Here is a 21,301-nt window from a genome sequence, read left to right as displayed (position 1 = left end):
ACACAGTGGTCAAGAAAGCTCAGTGTGGTACTGCGGCTGGGTAGCGCAGTGGACTAAGCACTCGCCTACCACCGCAGAGACACTGGGATCGAATCCAGCCGTCAGCGGTACCTCCGGCTTGGTCAGTCGTCCCTACTAACACAATTGGCAGTGTTAGCGGGTGGGAAGCCGGTGGGGTATGTGTGTCCTGGTCGTTGTAAACTGCGACTCCTACTGGTCGGTCGGGGCGCCTGTTCAGCAGGGAGGGGATCTGGGGGAAATAGCGTGAACCTTACGTTCCCCCAGGGAAACTCCTCGCTGTGAAAGGAAAAGGTGAAAAGAAGCTGCTGGCGACTCCACATGTATCGGAGGAGGCATGTGGTCGTTTTACACCCTCCCCAGGCCGACAGTGGGGCAAGGCGTGCAACAACCAGGAAGGGAATTGGCACTGAGGACCTCTCCCGGACGCGTAAAGATTTTGCCCAACCCACTTTCAGTTCCGCGTTCGGGATCCGCGATCCGACACACGGACACAGTGGTCAAGAACGCTCGCCAGCAGCTCTATTTCCTGAGGAGGTTTGGCATCAACACCAGCCTGGACTGCAACACTGTTCTATACACTTGTATTTTACACACAAATCCTCATTTTCATATATGTGTATTGTGTTCTATGTTTTTTTTTTTTTTAACTTTGGCCATTCCGCTGGCTCTTTTTTGCGTTTATCGCATTTACTCTGGTCAAGGATGACCGACAGAAACAGGCTGAATGGGGTACAGATGGGGGGAAGACACTCTGGGAAAGGCACGGCTGCAGTCCGGGATTCGAACTCGCTAAACCCCAGATCCGTGACGAGCACGGTTGTCCCCGGCGCCGAGGTACACGGTGAGCTACTGGAGCTCCCCTTGTGTTCTATGTTTTACTATGTTATTCCATTTTTATTAACTATTTTATCTGACTTTTATTTTATATTTATATGACTAGTGCTCTTATTGCCAAGCCGTGACAGTGTTTAAAGCCCCATTTAAACAACATCAGCATCCACAGTAAATCCTATACCGCTCTATTTAATCTGTGCCACGAGTCTTCCACCCCCTACCCGAACACGCACACATCAAAAAGGTCAAATACAAGTGGGATTGCTTATTCTATACCCTATATATTTCATCCTATCCAAGCTCCTGGGCAGTCATCAAAGCGAAGCAGGCTATTCTCTGTACTCGCTCCACAATGGTGGAACGAATTTCCCACCACAGTCGGCTGAAACCTGGCCAATTGTCCGCCGTGAAAAACGTCTAACCTTCTTACTGTCTTTTTACTATTATGTACCCTGCTACTAGACTAATATGTCTATACTACTATTCTCTCAGAGTACACTATTTGACGAACAACGCCACTGACCCTTAGCTGCCAGAGATGTGCCCCTCCTGCGGACTTGTTCATCATTTGTAAGTCGCTTTGGATAAAAGTGGCAGGTAAATGACCCAATGTAAATGTAAAGTGGCACTGCAGGTAAATGACCCAATGTAAATGTAAAGTGGCACTGCAGGTAAATGACCCAATGTAAATGTAAAGTGGCACTGCAGGTAAATGACCCAATGTAAATGTAAAGTGGCACAGCAGGTAAATGACCCAATGTAAATGTAAAGTGGCACAGCAGGTAAATGACCCAATGTAAATGTAAAGTGGCACTGCAGGTAAATGACTCAATGTAAATGTAAAGTGGCAGGTAAATGACCCAATGTAAATGTAAAGTGGCAGGTAAATTACCCAATGTAAATGTAAAGTGGCAGGTAAATGACCCAATGTAAATGTAAAGTGGCAGGTAAATTACCCAATGTAAATGTAAAGTGGCAGGTAAATTACCCAATGTAAATGTAAAGTGGCAGGTAAATTACCCAATGTAAATGTTAAACTGAATATGTCATTTAGCTCTGAAGAAATTAAGTGAATTAGAGGTCAGTGCGTGCTGACCCACTGTCACAGCGCTATCCGGGGGTGTGATGGAACCAGCTGTCATCCTCTCATACGGCAGTGTTTTCAGTGTTGGGTGTGATGGAACCAGCTAGGGCTGACCCCTATTAGTCGATTAGTCGATAAATCGGTTGAAAGGAGCCGTCGACTGCCAACCTCTTAGTCGAATACAAAAACAAAACAAAGCATTTTTCTTCTTTTTACATGTTTTGGCCTTAAATAGTTTCAAAATATCAGTCATTTCTGAAAATAAGTTACAAAAGTAAAAAAAATTATGCGTTTTGGAAAATAGCTCTTTATTTGATTATCATAAAAAAGTGTTTTCTATACAGAGATATCGACATCGGTAAATATCGGTATCGGCCAGAACAGCAATATTAATATCGGTTATCGGTATCGGCCACAATTTTCACATCGGTGCATCACTAGATTTCACCCATCTAATGAACACACTAGACTAGACAAATATCAAGATGTATCCATCAGTGGACCAATTGCATGCTTTAGCAGAGGACAAGAAGCCTACAGTCGACTCCTTCAGACATTAAGCACCCCCCACAGCCCAAATTGAATGATAAAAAAATATATATATATATTATTGAACATTTTGTTGTTGTCGACTAATAGTCGACTAACGGCACATTTTGGCCAATCATAGTCAACTATCCAAATCCTTAGTCGGGGACAGCCCTGGCCCTAGAACCAGCTATCATCCTCTCATACGGCAGTGTTAGGTGTGATGGAACCAGCTGTCATCCTCTCATACGGCCGTGTTAGGTGTGATGGAACCAGCTGTCATCCTCTCATACGGCAGTGTTAGGTGTGATGGAACCAGCTGTCATCCTCTCATACGGCCGTGTTAGGTGTGATGGAACCAGCTGTCATCCTCTCATACGGCAGTGTTTTCAGTGTTAGGTGTGATGGAACCAGCTGTCATCCTCTCATACGGCAGTGTTAGGTGTGATGGAACCAGCTGTCATCCTCTCATACGGCAGTGTTAGGTGTGATGGAACCAGCTGTCATCCTCTCATACGGCAGTGTTAGGTGTGATGGAACCAGCTGTCATCCTCTCATACGGCAGTGTTAGGTGTGATGGAACCAGCTATCGTCCTCTCATACGGCAGTGTTAGGTGTGATGGAACCAGCTGTCATCCTCTCATACAACAGTGTTTTCAGTGTTAGGTGTGATGGAACCAGCTGTCATCCTCTCATACGGCAGTGTTAGGTGTGATGGAACCAGCTGTCATCCTCTCATACGGCAGTGTTAGGTGTGATGGAACCAGCTGTCATCCTCTCATACGGCAGTGTTAGGTGTGATGGAACCAGCTATCGTCCTCTCATACGGCAGTGTTAGGTGTGATGGAACCAGCTGGCATCCTCTCATACGGCAGTGTTAGGTGTGATGGAACCAGCTGTCATCCTCTCATACGGCAGTGTTAGGTGTGATGGAACCAGCTGTCATCCTCTCATACGGCAGTGTTAGGTGTGATGGAACCAGCTGTCATCCTCTCATACGGCAGTGTTAGGTGTGATGGAACCAGCTGTCATCCTCTCATTCGGCAGTGTTAGGTGTGATGGAACCAGCTGTCATCCTCTCATTCGGCAGTGTTAGGTGTGATGGAACCAGCTGTCATCCTCTCATTCGGCAGTGTTAGGTGTGATGGAACCAGCTGTCATCCTCTCATACGGCAGTGTTAGGTGTGATGGAACCAGCTGTCGTCTTCTCAGTGTTTTCATCGTCTCCGTAGCCCCGTTCTTTAGATTAGATTAGACAGAGAACAACAAAATGAAATCGGCGTCTAACCAGAGTGCAAAGGAGCAGTAAAGTGTATTGTAATATATTTATAACATGTGTTGTGGAATATTCAGACGAGAAACTGGAGAATAGGCCAAATGTCATATCTCTTAACCTTGGTCGTTGTTAAGAGACACTGTGAAGACTGTCGTCCCAGTGTCTAAGCTGTATACTATACTGTACTACTATACTGTATCATATTAACTAGTCAAGGCTATCAGAGATAGAATATGTATTAACACAGATCCATATGACATGATAATATTTTCCTATCACACATGTATATATATATTATAGAGTATATATGAAAAAGCTTTAATATACTAGGCTAATGTAGGTACAGTATTATTGTATACAGTGGTACGAGTATGAATACACTATGATTAATATAACCAATCTAGCCAATGAGTGTATATATATATATATATATTTGCTCCATTCCTATCTTTTTCTATGAGAAAGAACAAAAGGGAAGGGGATTTTTTGAAGGGATAGTCTATATTTGAAAGAAGTTTGATGTCTTCTTCACAAACCGGGAGTCCTTTAAGCCTTTCAGAAGTATTTGAACTCAGGGTTTAGAATGTTGAGACACTGGAAGCAGAACATTCTTCCGATGCTTTTTTCTTTCTCTTTGTCTAGCGTAGCTTAGTGGCAGCAACATTTGACCTTGTCCTTTCGGTATCTGGCCTTGTTGACTTTAGCAAGTAAGATGCAACAGAGTAATAGACCAAAACGCATTCCTGTATTCAGCAGCAGTACTATACTATAGGAATAGCCTACCAATGGAGTTGAAGTCCATAAGTCCCTTCTCCACTTTTAAATAGTCTATAAAGAGGTGGATCATGAGTAGCAGAAGCTGGGAGTAGATAACAAAGGGATTCTATTATGTGTCTTTCCTTTTGTTCTTTTGTTTGTAAAATGGATTACTACTGTATTTATGTATGTATTAATAGTATTGAATAGTTGGGCGGCTAGGTGGTGTAGTGGGCAAGGCACTCGCCACCAGTGTGGAGACGCTAGGATTTGCGTGTTCGAATCCAGCTCTCCACATTGTTTTCAGTTTAGCTGGTCGTCCGCAGTAATACACATTGGCCGTATTACGGGGAGGGAAAACTGAAGGGTGGGGATCGAACGTTGTGAACAAGCGACTCCTACAAGTCGGTTGGTGCGCCTGCGCAGTAGAATCAGGAAGTGTCGGGGGCAGCGTGAGCCTCCCACGCGTTACTCCTCGACTCTGAGAGATCGAGCTGCGCAGGTGAAAAGATGCGACTGCTGTTACCTCAAGTACCGGAGGGGACTTGTGCTATGTATGACTTAGTCCACATTGCAGCCGGCTTGTGGGAGGCAAGAAACAGCGTTCGTGACAGGGGAGGGTTGAATTGGATGATACGAAATTGGGATGGGAGAAAATATAGAAAAATGGGAGAAAAAGTGGATCAAAAAAAAAATAGTATTGAATAGTTGACTCCATGGACACCAATGATGAAGGACCGCAATGGAAACAAGCCTATGGCTTTATTTTGTTTTTTAATCCTATTGGTAAATGGTGGGCTGATATGTATACCTGTTAAATTGTATGTGTTATTCATTTAAATCAATAAACCATTCAATCAATCAAAAGTTGGAACCATGCCGTTGAGCTGCCACTAGGGGCAGAGTTGCCAAGTGACTGAATGATGAATGAGTGACATTGCTGGTCATAGAGGTTTCAAATAAGCCTAAATAAAATGTCAAAGATGAAAGTAGATCTTGTATTACAGCATCTTTGGTAAAAGTTTTTTCTTCTCTCTAAGATTCTACTGTTGATTCAATTGACCCCTTGTGACTTGTTCTCCCAATATCACGAGCAGGTGCACGGCATCCTATGGAGTAACTGTGGAATGGGCTAGAAGATAAAATGAAGGAAAGCAGAAATATTGCTCTATTTACATTTTTTTATAATGGGATGATATTTGCAAATTACCAAAAAGAGGAAAGGGGAGGTGACTATTGTCAATCTTCTGGATTCTAAGCTGTTGTTTTCTTTTTCTTTTGTACTACATTATGGATACTGATATTATTTATTTATTTTATGTTGTTTTCAATGTTTTGATGAAGAATTATTGGTAATGAGGATATTCTCCATTATCTAATTGAAGTATTAATTAATGTTCCCACTTGGAAGTGGCAGATAGGGGGTAGGGCATGATACGCTTAGGCTTCTTCCTACTCCTTTTAGAACAGTGATGCGTATATTTTTTGTTGTTTGCCCTTTTTTATTCTTTTTTTTAATCATGTTCAAAATAAAGGTTAATTCTTGTTTTTTTTTGTTTTTGGTCCAATCAGATGTAGCGGCCGTGACGTGTGGGCGGGACTACCTGGCCGGCTCGGCTCACGTGCTCCTCGACACGTTTATGCAGCTGCTGGAGCTCATGAGGCCCGGCGTCTTCCCCAAACTCAAAGTGTGAGAGTCCTCGTTCCAGGGTTCCACAAGGTCCTTGAAGTGCTTAAAGTGCTTGATTTTTGACAAAAAAGTCAAGGCCTGGAATTCCTTGAAAACAGCCAATTTTTTAACAAGGTGCTTAAAAAGTAATTGAAATTCAAATCAACCATTCGCATTGAAAGGGTTTTTCATCCATGAACTATAACTAATTGTCGGAAATTGGTTTTAAACCATAAATATTGGACCCGATTTTTTTTTTCTATAATAAACAGCATTTAAAAGGATACAATTCCCTTTTAAAATGAAAAATGGTGCTTAGGAAAGCACTTGAAAGTCATTGCATTTCATGTGGGGGGGGGGGGTCCTAGTCCAGAGTCTGGTGGCAGAGTAATAATAATAATAACTTTATTTGTATAGCACCTTTCATACAGGGGATTGCAGTTCAAAATGCTTTACATCAGTAAGAAATAAGACATAAAATCAGTGTAAACCAAGCAGCAAGAGCAAAGCATAAAGTGGGATAAAATAATGCAGATATATTAATCAAATCGTATCAGAACCTCACGTTCCAATAGGCTTCTGTAATCTGTTACAAAACATAAAGTGGGATAAAATAATGCAGATATATTAATCAAATCGTATCAGAACCTCACGTTCCAATAGGCTTCTGTAATCTGTTACAAAACATGATAACGGTTATAGTATGCACCCTGAGTAAGAGAGGGGGGAGAGCTGGGAGAGAGTTCAGCTTCCTGACAGCCTGATGGATGAAGCTGTCTTCAGTCTGCTGGTCCTGGCTCAGAGGCTCCTCATTCTCCTCCCGGAGGGCAGGAGACTGAAGAAGCGCTGTGAGGGGTGGATGATGCGGAGTGCTTTGCGGGCCAGGCGTGTGTTGTAGATGTCATCTCTGCCATCGTCATTGCATATATTTAGTTCATTACAATAGGGCTGACCCCGATTAGTCGAATAGTCGACTAATCGATCGAAAGGAGCCGTAGTCGACTGCCAACCTCTTAGTCGAATGCAAATATATATATATATAATTGTTTAAAAAAAAAGTATCCTTTCCAAAAGCAAAGAGGCCTAGAAGCGTGGCTAACGCTAATGGCACGCATACCAGCGAGGCTAACTGCCTAAGAAAACACTGAAGGCACTGAAAGAGGATTTCACCCCATCTAATGAACACACTAGACTAGACAATATCAAGATGTATCCATCAGTAGACCAATTGCATGCTTTCCCAGAGGACAAGAAGCCTTCAGTCGACTCCTTCAGACATTAAGCACCCACCACAGCCCAAATGGAATGATAAATAAATTAAAAAAAAATATATATATATATATATATATATTTTTTTTAATATATAATCGACTATCAGTTGACTATCGGCAAATTTCGGCCAATCAAAGTCAACTATACAAATCCTTAGTCGGGGACAGCCCTACATTACAATAATGGAGATCACGGTTAACTTTTTTGAGGTTTAGATTAGTGACATTCCACTCCAGCCCTTTATGATCCACCCACCAATGCAGCAACATACAAAATAATAAATTGATGTCTCTTATTTTTTCTTTAATCATTTGATTGGTGTGCGTATTTAATAATGCTAAGTAATAACACTTTAAATAAAAGCCTTGGTAATAAAAGCCTATGCAATTCAACGAATAGATGCAATAGTCCCTGTAGTGGAAAAAGCGAAACAATAGTATCTCCTTATAAATAAGACAAAACATTGCAGTTGCAGTAGATGACCACACTGTGTCGCTGTAGCTCCTCTGATGGCTGTTGGTGGTGTTTGTGTGCTGCAGGTTGATGCTGATGGCTCTATACAACGTCAGCATCAGCATCAAGGGCCTGAACTACATCAGCGGGAGCCCAGGACTTGTCCCACTCATCTGGAGCTTGCTGGAAGGTGAGAACCGATAGCCCTGCGGTTGCTGGTTCAATCCCCAGTACTGAGAGGAGGATTATATTAAAGATAAGCTAAGACATTCCTTCGTTGGTCCCCTTGGGGAAATTGGGGCATCATAGCTGCATGGGGGAGGGGAGACAGTGGGATCGAATCCAGCTGTGGTGCTTCCGGGTTGGCCGACCGTCCATACTAACACAATTGCAGTGTTGGGGTGGGAAAACCCGGAGAGGGTGGGTCCTGGTCGTTGTAAAACAGCGACTCCTACAGATCGGTTGGGGTGCCTGCACAGCGAGGTTGGATCCTGGGGGAGGTAGTGTTCCTCCACACATTACACTCCCCCAGTGAGAGTCCGCGCTGCCAGGTGAAAAGAAGTGGGGATTGGCTACACATGTGTCGGAGGAAGCATGTGATAGTCTCCGCCCTCCCAGACCGACGGTAGGGGGCAGAGCATGCAACGACCAGGTAGGGGATTGGGAATTGGCATAACGACTAACATTGGGATGGGAGAAAAAAACGGAAAAAGAAAGAGTAAACAGTACACACATGGTACCCTAAGTAACATGATATACGTCATAGGTTATATGTATTAAAGCTGGGGACTGGAGGGTGGTGGCCCACCATCTCTGCCAAAATACCCTTGAGCAAGGCAGTGGCATAATTTGACAAAGTAACGGGCCCAATTTTTATATTCAGAACATCCAGCCTGTAGGTGCAAGCATGTGCCGTAGTACACCCCTTATTCAATATCATGGAGGGTGTCGTTCTGTAGAAAATAGTTCCTACATGAAACTGCTCACAAAAAGGTCTGGATTATCTGGTTGTTTTCTGGAAAGAGACGTTGCTTTTGAGTTTTTAAAATGTTTTTTTTCTTTTTGCTTTGCCAGAGTGAAGGCAGACATCTCTACGGCATCTCCAAAACTAGGAAAATCACCAAAACTATATGGATGGATAAATGGCACTCCAGGTTAAAGGAACACGCCAATTTTTTTGGAAATTAGCTTACCGTCTTCTCCAGAGAGAGACAAGAAGATGGATACCAGTTTCCTCTCTGTGCGTTTAGTAGAAAGCTATCTGGCTGCCCGTTAGTCTAGCTTAGCACAATGAATGGAATGAACAGTGCCGGTTAGCCTTCGGGAGAGGTGTTGCCTAGGCTAACCGGCACAGTCCGCTTCCATTCATTGTGCTAAGCTAGGCTAACGTGCAGCCAGATAGCTTTCTGCTGAACGCACAGAGAGGAAACTGGTATCTATCTTCTTGTCTCTCTGGAGAAGACGGTAAGTTAATTTCCCAAAATGTTGGCGTATTCCTTTAACTCACGCCAAGGGGGCGCTGTTTACCTTCTGGTTAGAACGCCATCGCTGTAATGCAATGGGGAGAATGCCGTGTTTTGCGAGTGATAAAACGATATGAAATATTATAGCTATGGATCTAATAAATGCGTCGATTGTCAGTGAGTTTCTTCCAGTCAACATGCAAAAAAACAGATACTTTTTTCATACATACATTTCCGTTTTATACCGTGGTGAATATGAATATAGTTCCAGAGCGATTCTGTCTAATCTCAAGAAACTCGAGCAAACCGCGCTTCAATGTATTTCCTTAGAAATCGTGCCTTTTGTCGCTTGATTTATGAATCGTTCTGAAAATAACGCTAGATTATTGGTATTATATGTGTCCTCGTCAGTGTGCGACCCATAGCATGGTCTTTGGGTGAGCCAAATAATATTTTTTGCGCCGGGGGGGGGGGGGGGGGGGGGTGCGCGGCGCGCCTCTCAGGGAGGAGTCAGACTGAGGAGGATACTGTGATCGCAGACGTTAATGTGGCCTGTAGACCTTGTGTGTGTATGTATGTGACAAATAAACCTCTTGAATCCTGTCACATATTCAATCAGTTTCAGTTATACAGAACACATAATACTAGACAACTCACTTGTTGAGGTCCGGCCGTCTGGACGGTCTGGGCTTCCACAGCACATTCCATGATAAAAAAAAAAGTATCCATTTAATTAGATGATAGATCATCATCCAACACTGTCTACAGTATCTAATCCTATCCTGTGTTCTGCTACGAGTCCGACCGCAGGCGCCGGCACGGTCACCGGGCGTTGTAATACTAATAATAGTCGCAGTAGGCTGCAGCGCCACCGCGCACCGAATGGTAATTGCAAGAATAGCATGCATGTTGCCATATTACGTGTGAATTAGTGCGCAAATCATTAATCATACATCCAAAATAGCATACGTTTATTATTATACACGATGATGATACAGAAAATTACAGAAAAATGAGAAATGCATGGCAAAAGTAGCATTTATTTTCAGTAATTTAGAGACCCCCAGGGGAGCTTTAGAGACCCCCAAGGGAGCTGATGTCTGATCTAGGGGAGCTATAGCGGACCGAGCTCACCCCGTGGATCGCACCCTGGTCCTCGTGCACGATACAGAAGCGGGGCTGAAAAATCGATTCTCCGTGCATTGGTCGCAGCCAACCGCGCACACACACACACACCCTGGGGGACCCTGATGGAAACAAGACAAACGTCTTTCTCAGGTCTGCATCCCCTTAGCAATTGTATGTATTGAGCCGTACTGTATTGTACCCATTCTGCAATCTGTTAAATAAAGTTTTCATTCATTCATTCATTCATTCATTCACACACACACACAGACATGCGTGATCGTTACGAAAGAAACATCTGATTAACCCAAGATTGGTAACATAGAGTCCTTACCTCACATCTGATGTAATGCAAAAAGATTAATCCAATTCCTGATCGCCATTCCAAATATTGATCGCGTTTATTGATCCAACGTTATATGTCCAAAACGCATAATCCACGCTGCTCTCAGTCTCCCCAGTCAATGTGTTATAACGAGACTGCATGCCCGAGAAGGAAAACCTGGACCGGACTTGTTAGATCAGCGTACAGCCGAAGGGGGAGGGGTTTCAATGATGTGCAATACCGGCCGGAAGGCGTTAGGCAGCAGTATTGGCCTTTTGTGAGCTCAGACCCATTCCCAACGATAACATCAGGCTGGATGGATGAAAAATGTATGGATATAGCGAATAAAAGAAAGAACGATTAAAACCCGACTTTTCTCATGATTGGCGCTCAACGCATGGCGAGTTAACCCGACTTTTTTCGTCATTGGCGCTGAAACAGTTAAGGGGAAAATATGTTTTTATTTTTCTTAATTTTGGGTGAACTGCCCCTTTTAACTATGGGAAGCCCCAGTGAGAATCGTACCACTGACACCTGTGCCGTTATCACCACACTGTCACCATATGGCTAGACGTGCATTCCTATGTACAGCTTTTAGCAATTCTGTAATTTAAAGTAACACGGCAACATTATGGGAAATGCGCTTATCTACTCTGGTACTGACCAAAGTTAAGACAAGAAGATTACATACCAATTTCCTCTTTGTGCGTTCAGTAGAAAACTATCCCGCTGCGAGCTAGCCTAGCTTAGCACAAATTAAATGGAAGCAGATACGGATCGGCTAGATACGGAACACCTCTCCCGGAGTTTTAAGCAAGGTTAGCTGATCTGTAGTATCATCCAGTATCCAGTATACCCCATCCAATATACTGTATACCCCATCCAATATACTGTATGCCCCATCCAATATATGCCCCATCCAATATACTGTATGCCCCATCCAGTATATTCCCCATCCAATAGATGCCCCATCCAATATACTGTATGCCCCATCCAGTATATGCCCCATCCAATAGATTCCCCATCCAGTATATGCCCCATTGAATAGATGCCCCTTTTGAATAGATGAACTTTTGACATTGCAAAGCACATCATTCAGTGAAATGAATTAAAAGCTACTGTTAATCTGAGCTCATGTGGATTGTATTGTGCGTGTGTGTGTGTCTGTGTGTGTGCGTGTGTGTGTGTTTATTTCTGATCTCAGCTTTGACGATGGCACAGCCTGCAGGCTGAGCTCACGTGTTGCGTGGCCAGGGGATTAACATCACATCTCTCTCTCTCTTTCCCTCTCTTTCTGTCTATCTCTCTTGGCCTCTTGCTCTCCCTTCCCCCCTTTCAACCATCAACCCTTCCTTTCCCCCCTCTCTCTTTCTCTCCCTTCACCCCTGTATCTTCTCCCTCATTCTCTCTCCCTCTCATTCTCTCTCACATTCTCTCTCATTATCTCTCTCACTCTCATTCTCTCTCACTCTCCTTCTCTCGCACTCTCTCATTCTATCTCTCTTTCTGATCTGGTCTATCTCTCTTGGCATCTTGCTCTCCTGTCCCCCCTTTCAACCATCAACCCTTCCTTTTCCCCCTCTCTCTTTCTCTCCCTTCACCCCTTTATCCTCTCCCTCTCTCTCTCTCTCTCTCACTCTCGCTCTCTCTCTGTCTCCCCCCCCCCCCCCCCCCCCCCCCAGACGGGGACTCTGAGGTGTGCCTCCACTCCCTGCGTCTGCTCCAGTCTCTGCTGCTGGAGGAGGGGGTGGTGGCCCTCGCGGGGCCCTCTCTGCTGGAGCCCCCGGCCCTGGCTCGTGTCCGTCAGCTGGCCTCCAGCAGCCGCCACCCCGGCCTGAGGCAGACGGCCCAGGAGACCCTGGAGGAACTGGAGAGCCTCCATCATTACTCTGCCCAGGACCCCCTCGCTGCGCCTGGCCAAGTACGACACACACACACACACACACACACACACACACACACACACACACACACACACACACACACACACACACACACACACACACACACACACACACACATACAAGTCAAGTCAAGAGTTTTATTTGTCACGGCCTACAAGCATACAGTGAAATGCGGGGGGGTCTTATGTATACATACCAGGGCTCCAGACTAACTTTTTTCACCACCGTCCCAGAACCGTCCCGAAATACAATTTTAACCGTCCCAAAGTGAATGTAACCGTCCCAAAAATCAAATGTCGTTTCTTTACTTTGGTTTTGTCGTCTATAGTTGTTATTGCCATAAGAAACACCATTCAGAGAAGGGGAGAATAAATTGATTTAGTCAAAAGGCTCCCAGGTGGAAAGATTTCACAAGAATAATAATATATTAAATAAATATTTATAAAAAAAAAAGTGTTTAACAAGGTGCTAGTATAGGGATATTTGGTCACGTGCTGTTATAGTCAACCAATTGGAGCCATGTTGATTATTCCTTCCATAGGAAAATATATTTAAATGTATTTGTATTTTATTTCGTTTTAGTTTTTTTTGTTATTACAAATGTGTGTTTATGGTTGAAAATGTTAGAGATAAATAAAGATCAAATCAAATCTAACTGAATAAGTTATCCCTCTTCTAACAAGAAAGAAAAACGTAGTTTAGCTTTAAACTATATAATGTCATTGCGTCCAGAGATTCCACCTTTGATAACTAAAGTAATGACACTTGACTAGTAATGAAACATGTCCCTTAGATCGCGCTGTCCTCCTGGTCGATATTGATAACTGCTGCTAAATTCCAGCGGAATTGATATATGGATTCATCGTGTAGCTGAAGTGAAGTTCGCCTGTCGTCTATTTCTCCACGTTCGTTTCGATAAATGTAACGTTATGCCAATTAACTCGCAATGGTAGTAACATTACGTGTTAGTATAGAATCGAATAGAAATCCTTTAATAATCCCGAGGGAAATTCGGCACTACAGAGCAGACTATGTATGCTCACATTGAACAACAATAAACATTTAGGTCAATAGGACTAAAATAGGAATAACAATATAATATTAAAAATAAGAATAAAATAGTGTGAACTATGGATTAATCAGTGGCAGTCTGATACGTTAGTCAGTAACGTTAGCTAGCAATTAGGGGTGGACGGTATGGTCTAAAATTTATATCACGGTATAATTTGAAGCATAGATGGTAACATATATATCACGGTTTGCGTTAGAATAATTTTTTTTGCCTGATAGGCAGGCTATATAAAGAATGACATCCTTAAACTTAAAACTAGGCTACTTTTGCGTATACAGTCATTATATTCCAAATAAAATAAGTCCCGAGTCGAGACCCAACGAATCCCAATAGTATGCAACTGCAGAGCCGCAGAGCAGGGGCGCTTTCAGGTCCGGTCACAGGCCCGCTCAACAGCGCCCCCCACCCAACGGCTGAATTGCCAATGGCTGAATTGGAGTATTGCACTGTGCAGGCTCTGCAGCTGCATGCTTCTCGCAAAATCCAGCATCCAGCTCCCGCTGACCAGCCGTCGTTATCATAACACTACACACATATCATAATGTTCACAGCAAACTGTAGTTGATCACCAGGTATGTTTTATTAACGTAGAATAATTCATATATATATATGCGCGCACTGACAGTCGGCCAATTGACATTTCCTGTGAAAAAAATTAAATCCTCTCCGTCCCGTTTGCGTCCCAAAAAATATTTCTGTTCGTCCCAAATCCATATTTGATCGTCCCCGGGACGACGGGACATCGTTAGTCTCGAGCCCTGATACATACATACATACATACATACATACATACATACATACATACATACATACATACATACATACATACATACATACATACATACATACATACATTTAAAAAAAAAATTATCCTTTATTTATCCAGGAATGTTCCATTGAGATACAAGATCTCTTCTTCCAGCGAGTCCTGACCAACACGGCACACAACAAGTTTCAACATAAAACAGGGCATTAAACAAAAAACATTCAAAATATAAATACAGAAGGTCATTTGTGCAGTGGCAAGGAGCATAATCACATCAACAATAGCATCAGGTAAAACAGTTACATGTTTCATGAAGGGCTAATCGTAGCATACCTTTAAAAGCATTTACAGTAGGAAGTGCCTCTAGACAAAGTTTTACTTGCAGCGTATTCCATAAAAAGGGAGCATAGTGGGAGAATGCAGCTTTACCAAGCTCTGACTGCATCAAAGGAACATTTAAAAGCATCCCATTTGCTGCTCGTCTGGTATTAAAAAAGCAAGTATAAAAGGACAGAAGTCTGGAGATATATAAGGGCAGCTTACCTAGCAATGACTTAAGGATAAAAATCAACATGTGTGATTGTCTTCTTTGGTACAGAGAGGACCATCCTAAGGACTGATACAAAGTGCAGTGGTGGGTGCGAGAGCCTGCACCCGTTACAAAACGTATGGCCGTATGGTACACAGAATCCAGCTTTTTAAGCAGGGAGGAAGGAGCATGCATATAGATCACATCGCCATAGTCTAATACAGACAGAAAGGAACTCTGCACAATTCTCTTTCTGGCTTCAGACGGGAAACATTTCTTTAGACGGAAGAAAAAGCCCAGTTTAGGTATAAGTTTTCTCATATATACATACATACATACATACATACATACATACATACATACATACATACATACATACATACATACATACATACATACATACATACATACATACACGCACACACACATGCACACACATGCACACACACACACACACACACACACACACCGTAACATGACATAATGGACAATGATTGATGGACTTATCCAAATCGCCTTTCGGTGTCCTCAAGGCTTGTATTTTTAGCACAATCCCTGGTCAGAATTGGCCGCCACAACAACCCTGATGGTGTTAGTGTCACGACGTTCTGCCCATTGAGCTACACGGGACGACTCAAGGAGCCGGAAATAGATCAATAAAACTCATTTGAACCCTTTCACAACCACACTACAGAACGTTAAGCCTTTCACTACCACACTTACTTACTTACTTATTTACTTATCCTCTTCGTCCCGGTTGGGGCATAAGGCCGCAATCATACACTGCCACTGAATCCTGTCTCGTGCTTTGGCCTGCGCTTCGTCCCAGGAAAGACCCATCTCCTTCAGCTCCATCATCACTGTTCTTCGCCAGGTGTTCTTTGGTCTACCCCTCTTTCTCTTCCCAACTGGGGTCCATCTCAAGGCAACTTTGGGTAACCTTTCATTGGGCATCCTCAATACATGGCAGAGCCATCTTAACCGTCTGTAGTGTGGTAGTGAAAGGGTTAACCTTCTGTAGTGTGGTTGTGAAAGGGTTAACCCTTTGTTGTGTGGCAGTGAAAGGGTTAACCTTCTGTATCGTCACAGTGAAAGGGTTAACACTTTGGTAGTGTGGTAGTGAAAGGGATAAAAAGGTACAAGTACTTAGTACACTTTCAAAAGAAAATCATACAAATTGTGCAGATTTATTCCAAAATTGTTTCCCCCAAATGATCTGAGTGCTCCTGTCGGTGCGGCCTTTATAAGTGTTTTGATTTGTCATCTTTATAAATTTTTTGATTTGTCATTCTGAGTCCCGAGGTTTGGGAACGGACCCTTCATATCAACAAAGCTGGTATGAGTCATGAGAAGTTCAGAATGATAAATCTTGTTTTTTTTACTCACTCTTATTTGATTTGATTTGATTTTTATTTGGAAATTTCAAACGCATCATAAAAACAAATGATCATGACCAATTTGTATTCCTGAGGATATCACCTAAAAGCATGAATTAAAACACTTATTTCCAAGGTGGTCCTCGATGGAAGACATAAAAATATAAAAACATAAAAAACATATAGCCTACTAGGATATAGCCTACTAGGAAGAACTAGAGTTTCAGTACCCCCTGTTAGGGCTGGGCGATTCTTGCTAAAATGTGAATCACGATTTTTCTCTCTAAGAATTGAGATCACGATTCTCACACGATTCTTATTTTTTCAATAAAATCATTTAAAAAGTTAAGTAAAAAAATAAATAAAAAAAAGTTTTATTGAAATTATTATTTCTTTAATTAAAAGAAAATCGTCATAACTTAGAAAGGAAATTGCATAGGTCTATGAATCGACATCGCGATTTTTTTTCGATTAATTGCCCAGCCCGCCCCTGTCCACTCTAGCCCTGAAATCAGATGTCCTGCCCGCGTGTATCCTTTCCGCAACGGAATTCGGTTTCCGGGTTCCTCTGATTGGCCGCGACCCCCACATGACCCGCCCCCCTATCCACCGCTCTGCCGCTGCCGCGCGCGGCAGAGCGAGCGGCCGCAGACTCGCTCGCTTCCTCAATTTATACGCATGGAAGTATTGACTGAATGAATGAATGAATGAAAACTTTATTTAACAGATTGCAGAATGGGTACAATACAGTACGGCTCAATACACACAATTGTTAAGGGGATGCAGACCTGAGAAAGACATTTGTCTTGTTTACATCAGGGTCCCCCATTTTCAATTCATATAGAACGACTATGCCGTAACAAATCATTAAAAAAATATACCGTTAACTGGAATATGTTGTGCCTTTACACATATGTTGGATTATGTAATTGGTTTGTCATGACAAACAAATAAAAAAATCGCCATTTACCCGCTGGCTACAACAACACTCAGTGACTGCATGTAGTCACTGTGTGTTGATGTTGTAGCCACCTCCTCAGAGGCAGGAATACTAAGCTCCCCCTTAAAAAAAAGGAGCTTCTTGCTATCTTACTCCTAGCTTTAGGAACACTGCAAGACATAATGCTAGCTCTGGTGTTATGATCGTGTCTTACCATAACCACATGACGTTTCAAATATTCAGGGGCCCTGTCGTTAACAATGTGGTTTAGCTTAAGTTGTTTTACTCTTTTATCTACCGGTAATAGTCCTATTTCTTTTCTTTCTATCGGTCCTATATGTGTCCTGAGAGGGGCGTTTAGCATGTATCTACACACATTGTTCTGTGCAACCTGCCGTTTATTTTTGAGATTTTGGGAAAGACCACTATACCATAGAGAACAAGCATAATCGAAATGACACTGGATTAGAGATGCAACTAATACTTTTATTTTTTTACTTTTAGGTTTAGATCACGTGTGTATTGATATAGAAATTTGTTTCTTTCTTTGCGACTTTGGATAGGACTGTCACTTAGGGATGTCTGATATTATCTGCCGATATCGGCATTAAAATGTGATATCGGAAAATATCGGTTTAAAAAAAATATATATATATATATATTTTTTTTTTTTTACATTTCTATAGAAATTATGTCCGATATTATCGGCCGATATCGGCATTAAAATGTGATATCGGTTGATATCGGTATCGGAAATTAAGAGTTGGACAATATCGGTATATCGGTATCGGTAAAAAAGCCAATATCGAGCATCCCTACTGTCACTGCAATTTCTTCTCCGGAGACAGACGGGCAAGAGTGATTCCTAGATATTTCACACTACTTGTTTTGGACTCTATGATGTTCCCTTCACACTGTGTACTGTGACCAAAAATAAAAACGTAGTTTGTTTCAAACGGAAGTAAATACTTAGAGGAACACGTCGCTCTGTATCCACTTCCATGCATCTGTGCTGAGCTAGGCTAGCTTGCCGCTGGACAGCTTTCTGCTGAACACACGGAGAGGAAACTGATATCAATCTTTGTGTCTGACTCTGGAGAAGACGATGAGTGAATTTACCATAAATGTTGGCGTCATGTTCTTGTAAAAGGACAACGCTTTTTACGCTTTAAAGGTACTAAAAAAAAAAGCAGTGAAATAATAAAAAATTATTTAAATAAAGACTCAATCAGAGTAACGTTAACTAGAATAATTGTAAGTGGTTAACTTTCCACCTCTGGTAAAAGTACAGTGTGTCCTGGGGCGCCCCGGGGGGTGGGGCGCACCACATATATACGCTCAGGCGTAACCGCAGGTTCAAATCCGGCCCAGGACATGTGCTTGCATGTTCTCCCCATCTCTCTCTCTCTCCCAATTTCCAAACTGTCCTATCCACAATAAAGCAGAAAATGCCATAAAAGATATCTTAATTATTTTTAAAGTACAGTGTGTCCTCTGCCTTCCATGGACGGGGGGAGTCATCACCTAAAGTAAGGTCATGTCTCCCCGGGGTATTTCTCTAAATGGGTTAGTGAATGCGTCACTGAAATACAAGGCGGTATCATATTGTGCTTTCTCCCCCCCCCCCTCTCTCTCTCTCTCCCCCTTTCTCTCTCTCTCCCCCTCTCTCTCTCTCTTTTCCCAGGGTCTGGTGACGTAAACAAACATGCATACGCTCTGAAGACGGTAGCGTCCAACCAGTCGAGCCTGGTGTGCTACTTGACACGCGTGTTCAAACGTGTGCCTCTTGTTCTGTGCGTGTAACACGTCCCAGGGAAGCAAGTCTGTTCTTATTATGTTCTGTTTACTTTAGAATGTATGTTTTTTTTTTACAAAAGACCCTTTTATAAAAATCCCTTTTATAAAAATGAATGAGACAATGATTTTTTTTTACTGACTATTCAGAAAGCCTGCCCTTGGGTCTATGCATATCTGAATTGTTCAGACTTTAAAAGAATTTAAAGGCATACTTGAGGGTCAGCCTTGAGGATGTAGACGCGTTCCAATTATTCCTAAGCTCTACACATGAAGACTCCAATGTTACGTACATTAAGATTCCAGTGTTCTACACATGGAGATTTCAGTGTTCTTCACGTTAAGACTCCAGTGTTCTACACATTAAGACTCCAGTGTTCTACACATGGAGATTTCAGTGTTCTTCACGTTAAGACTCCAATGTTCTAATCTACACATTAAGACTCCAGTGTTCTACACATGGAGATTTCAGTGTTCTTCACCTTAAGACTCCAGTGTTCTACACGTTAAGAGTCCAATGTTCTACACATATTCCAGTGTTCTACACACGAAGAATCCGGTCAGTTAATCAGGTGCCAACGAAGGAACGATGGTCTTTATGTGATGTTGACACATTGTTGTATAAAAACACATCAAAACGCAACGTTTGAATGAACCTTTTTAAAATGCTCTCAGGTTTATGTGTAATGGGTGTATGGGAATCTGTCCTGGTGACATCATTGCAGAGACACAACAAGTCATGGACTTTCACAGTACATTCTTCTGACACACGGTACAAGGACAGCAGCACCTCACACAGGGACAGTCATCCTACGATAGCGTATCTATCTGCCACTGCACCACTGCCTGTGTAGACCTTTTCATAAACATTGTATTTTGGCCCAGATTAATTTACTGTTGTGGTGTTTGCTAATACAGTTGCTGATGGGAAATACACTGGGGCCCAAGCTGTTGGCCTGGCGATGGAATTCTAATGAAAAGGTCTACAATACGGCAGTGGTACTTCTCAGACACCAACACATGCTTGTCTTTTTGTCTTAGTTCATGTAATAATATCGCCACCTTCAGGGACTCTTCCACTTATATAACTAATATGAGTAAATAGCCTATTTCTTAAGTGGATAACTTTTGTTTGTCCCATTGAGATCCAGAACCTCTTTTACAAGGGAGACCTCACCTGGCCAAGAATAGCAGCAACACAGAGTTTCGGAATAAACACGTACAATTTCTGATAAAGGTAACATTACAACATTTATCAGATCAAACATTTAGACACAGAAACCTTGGTTAAAATAGGCTTCACCGTAGCCTTAAATACATTCAGGGTTACCAAGCTTTGGATTTTAAGCTCATTATTATCACTATTACTGCTCAGCAGTGGCAAAGTGACTCGGGCCCTGCATTCAAAGAACACGGCTTAACTCACCTGTCACAGTGCCAGTCAGGAAGACAAATGAGGTGACTCACTATTAAGTGGATTCACCTCTGGCTACAGGTATGTTTAGTAAGCCATCAGCAGGTGCCAAGCTGCGGGCTCTTTCATGCTTCACCTCAGGACAAAGGGCGGAGAACAGAAAGAAAGTCAGTTTCCCTGTTTGAGAAGGACGACACATTTTTTCCATGGCTCTTTTTAAGTTTGGATAATCGATTTCAAGGTCCTCCCCCTTATATACAAAGCACTAAATGGAACAGGACCAAGCTACATTGCAAATTCTCTAGTCAATATGTGCCTTCTAGAATATTGCGATCATCTACTACTGGTCTATTGAAGGTTCCAAACCACAGCCTAAAGAGAATCAGGGATGCAGCATTCGCAAACTATGCACCAAAGTTATGGAACACATTACCTATGGACATTAGGGAAGCTAGATCTCTAAATATTTTCTAAAATAAGCTAAAAACGGGGCGCCCGAGTGGCGCACCGCATACTGCGTAGCACACCTACGAGGCCGACCCGGGTTCGTCTCCCGCTCCCGGACGGATTTGCCTCATGTCCTCCCCCACATCTTCTCCCGTTCTCCCTCGCCTCTGTCGGTCATGTCTGACCATAAAAGTTGTTAAAAAAAAAACGCTAAAATAAATCTTAAAAAAATTATAAAAAGCGCAAAAACGTA

At 42.6% G+C, this 21,301-nt stretch overlaps 1 protein-coding gene across 1 annotated transcript in view; it reads left to right on the top strand.

Annotated features, from left to right (window-relative positions):
* hsf2bp (heat shock transcription factor 2 binding protein) overlaps nucleotides 1-19,092 on the top strand; it is a gene marked incomplete at both ends in the record, with an annotated part of 37,823 nt that extends 18,731 nt beyond the window's left edge. The window contains 4 exons of the mRNA XM_084327630.1: nucleotides 6,072-6,189; nucleotides 7,980-8,083; nucleotides 12,489-12,727; nucleotides 19,078-19,092. Coding sequence (XP_084183756.1) covers nucleotides 6,072-6,189; nucleotides 7,980-8,083; nucleotides 12,489-12,727; nucleotides 19,078-19,092 — 476 coding nt within the window. The remainder of the gene's footprint in view (nucleotides 1-6,071; nucleotides 6,190-7,979; nucleotides 8,084-12,488; nucleotides 12,728-19,077) is intronic.
* Nucleotides 19,093-21,301: the final 2,209 nt, after the last annotated feature.

This window comes from Notolepis coatsorum, assembly GCF_963971535.1.
Source record: "Notolepis coatsorum genome assembly, chromosome: 1".
NCBI classification, from domain to species: domain Eukaryota; kingdom Metazoa; phylum Chordata; class Actinopteri; order Aulopiformes; family Paralepididae; genus Notolepis; species Notolepis coatsorum.
This window is presented reverse-complemented; position numbering and strand designations above follow the sequence as displayed.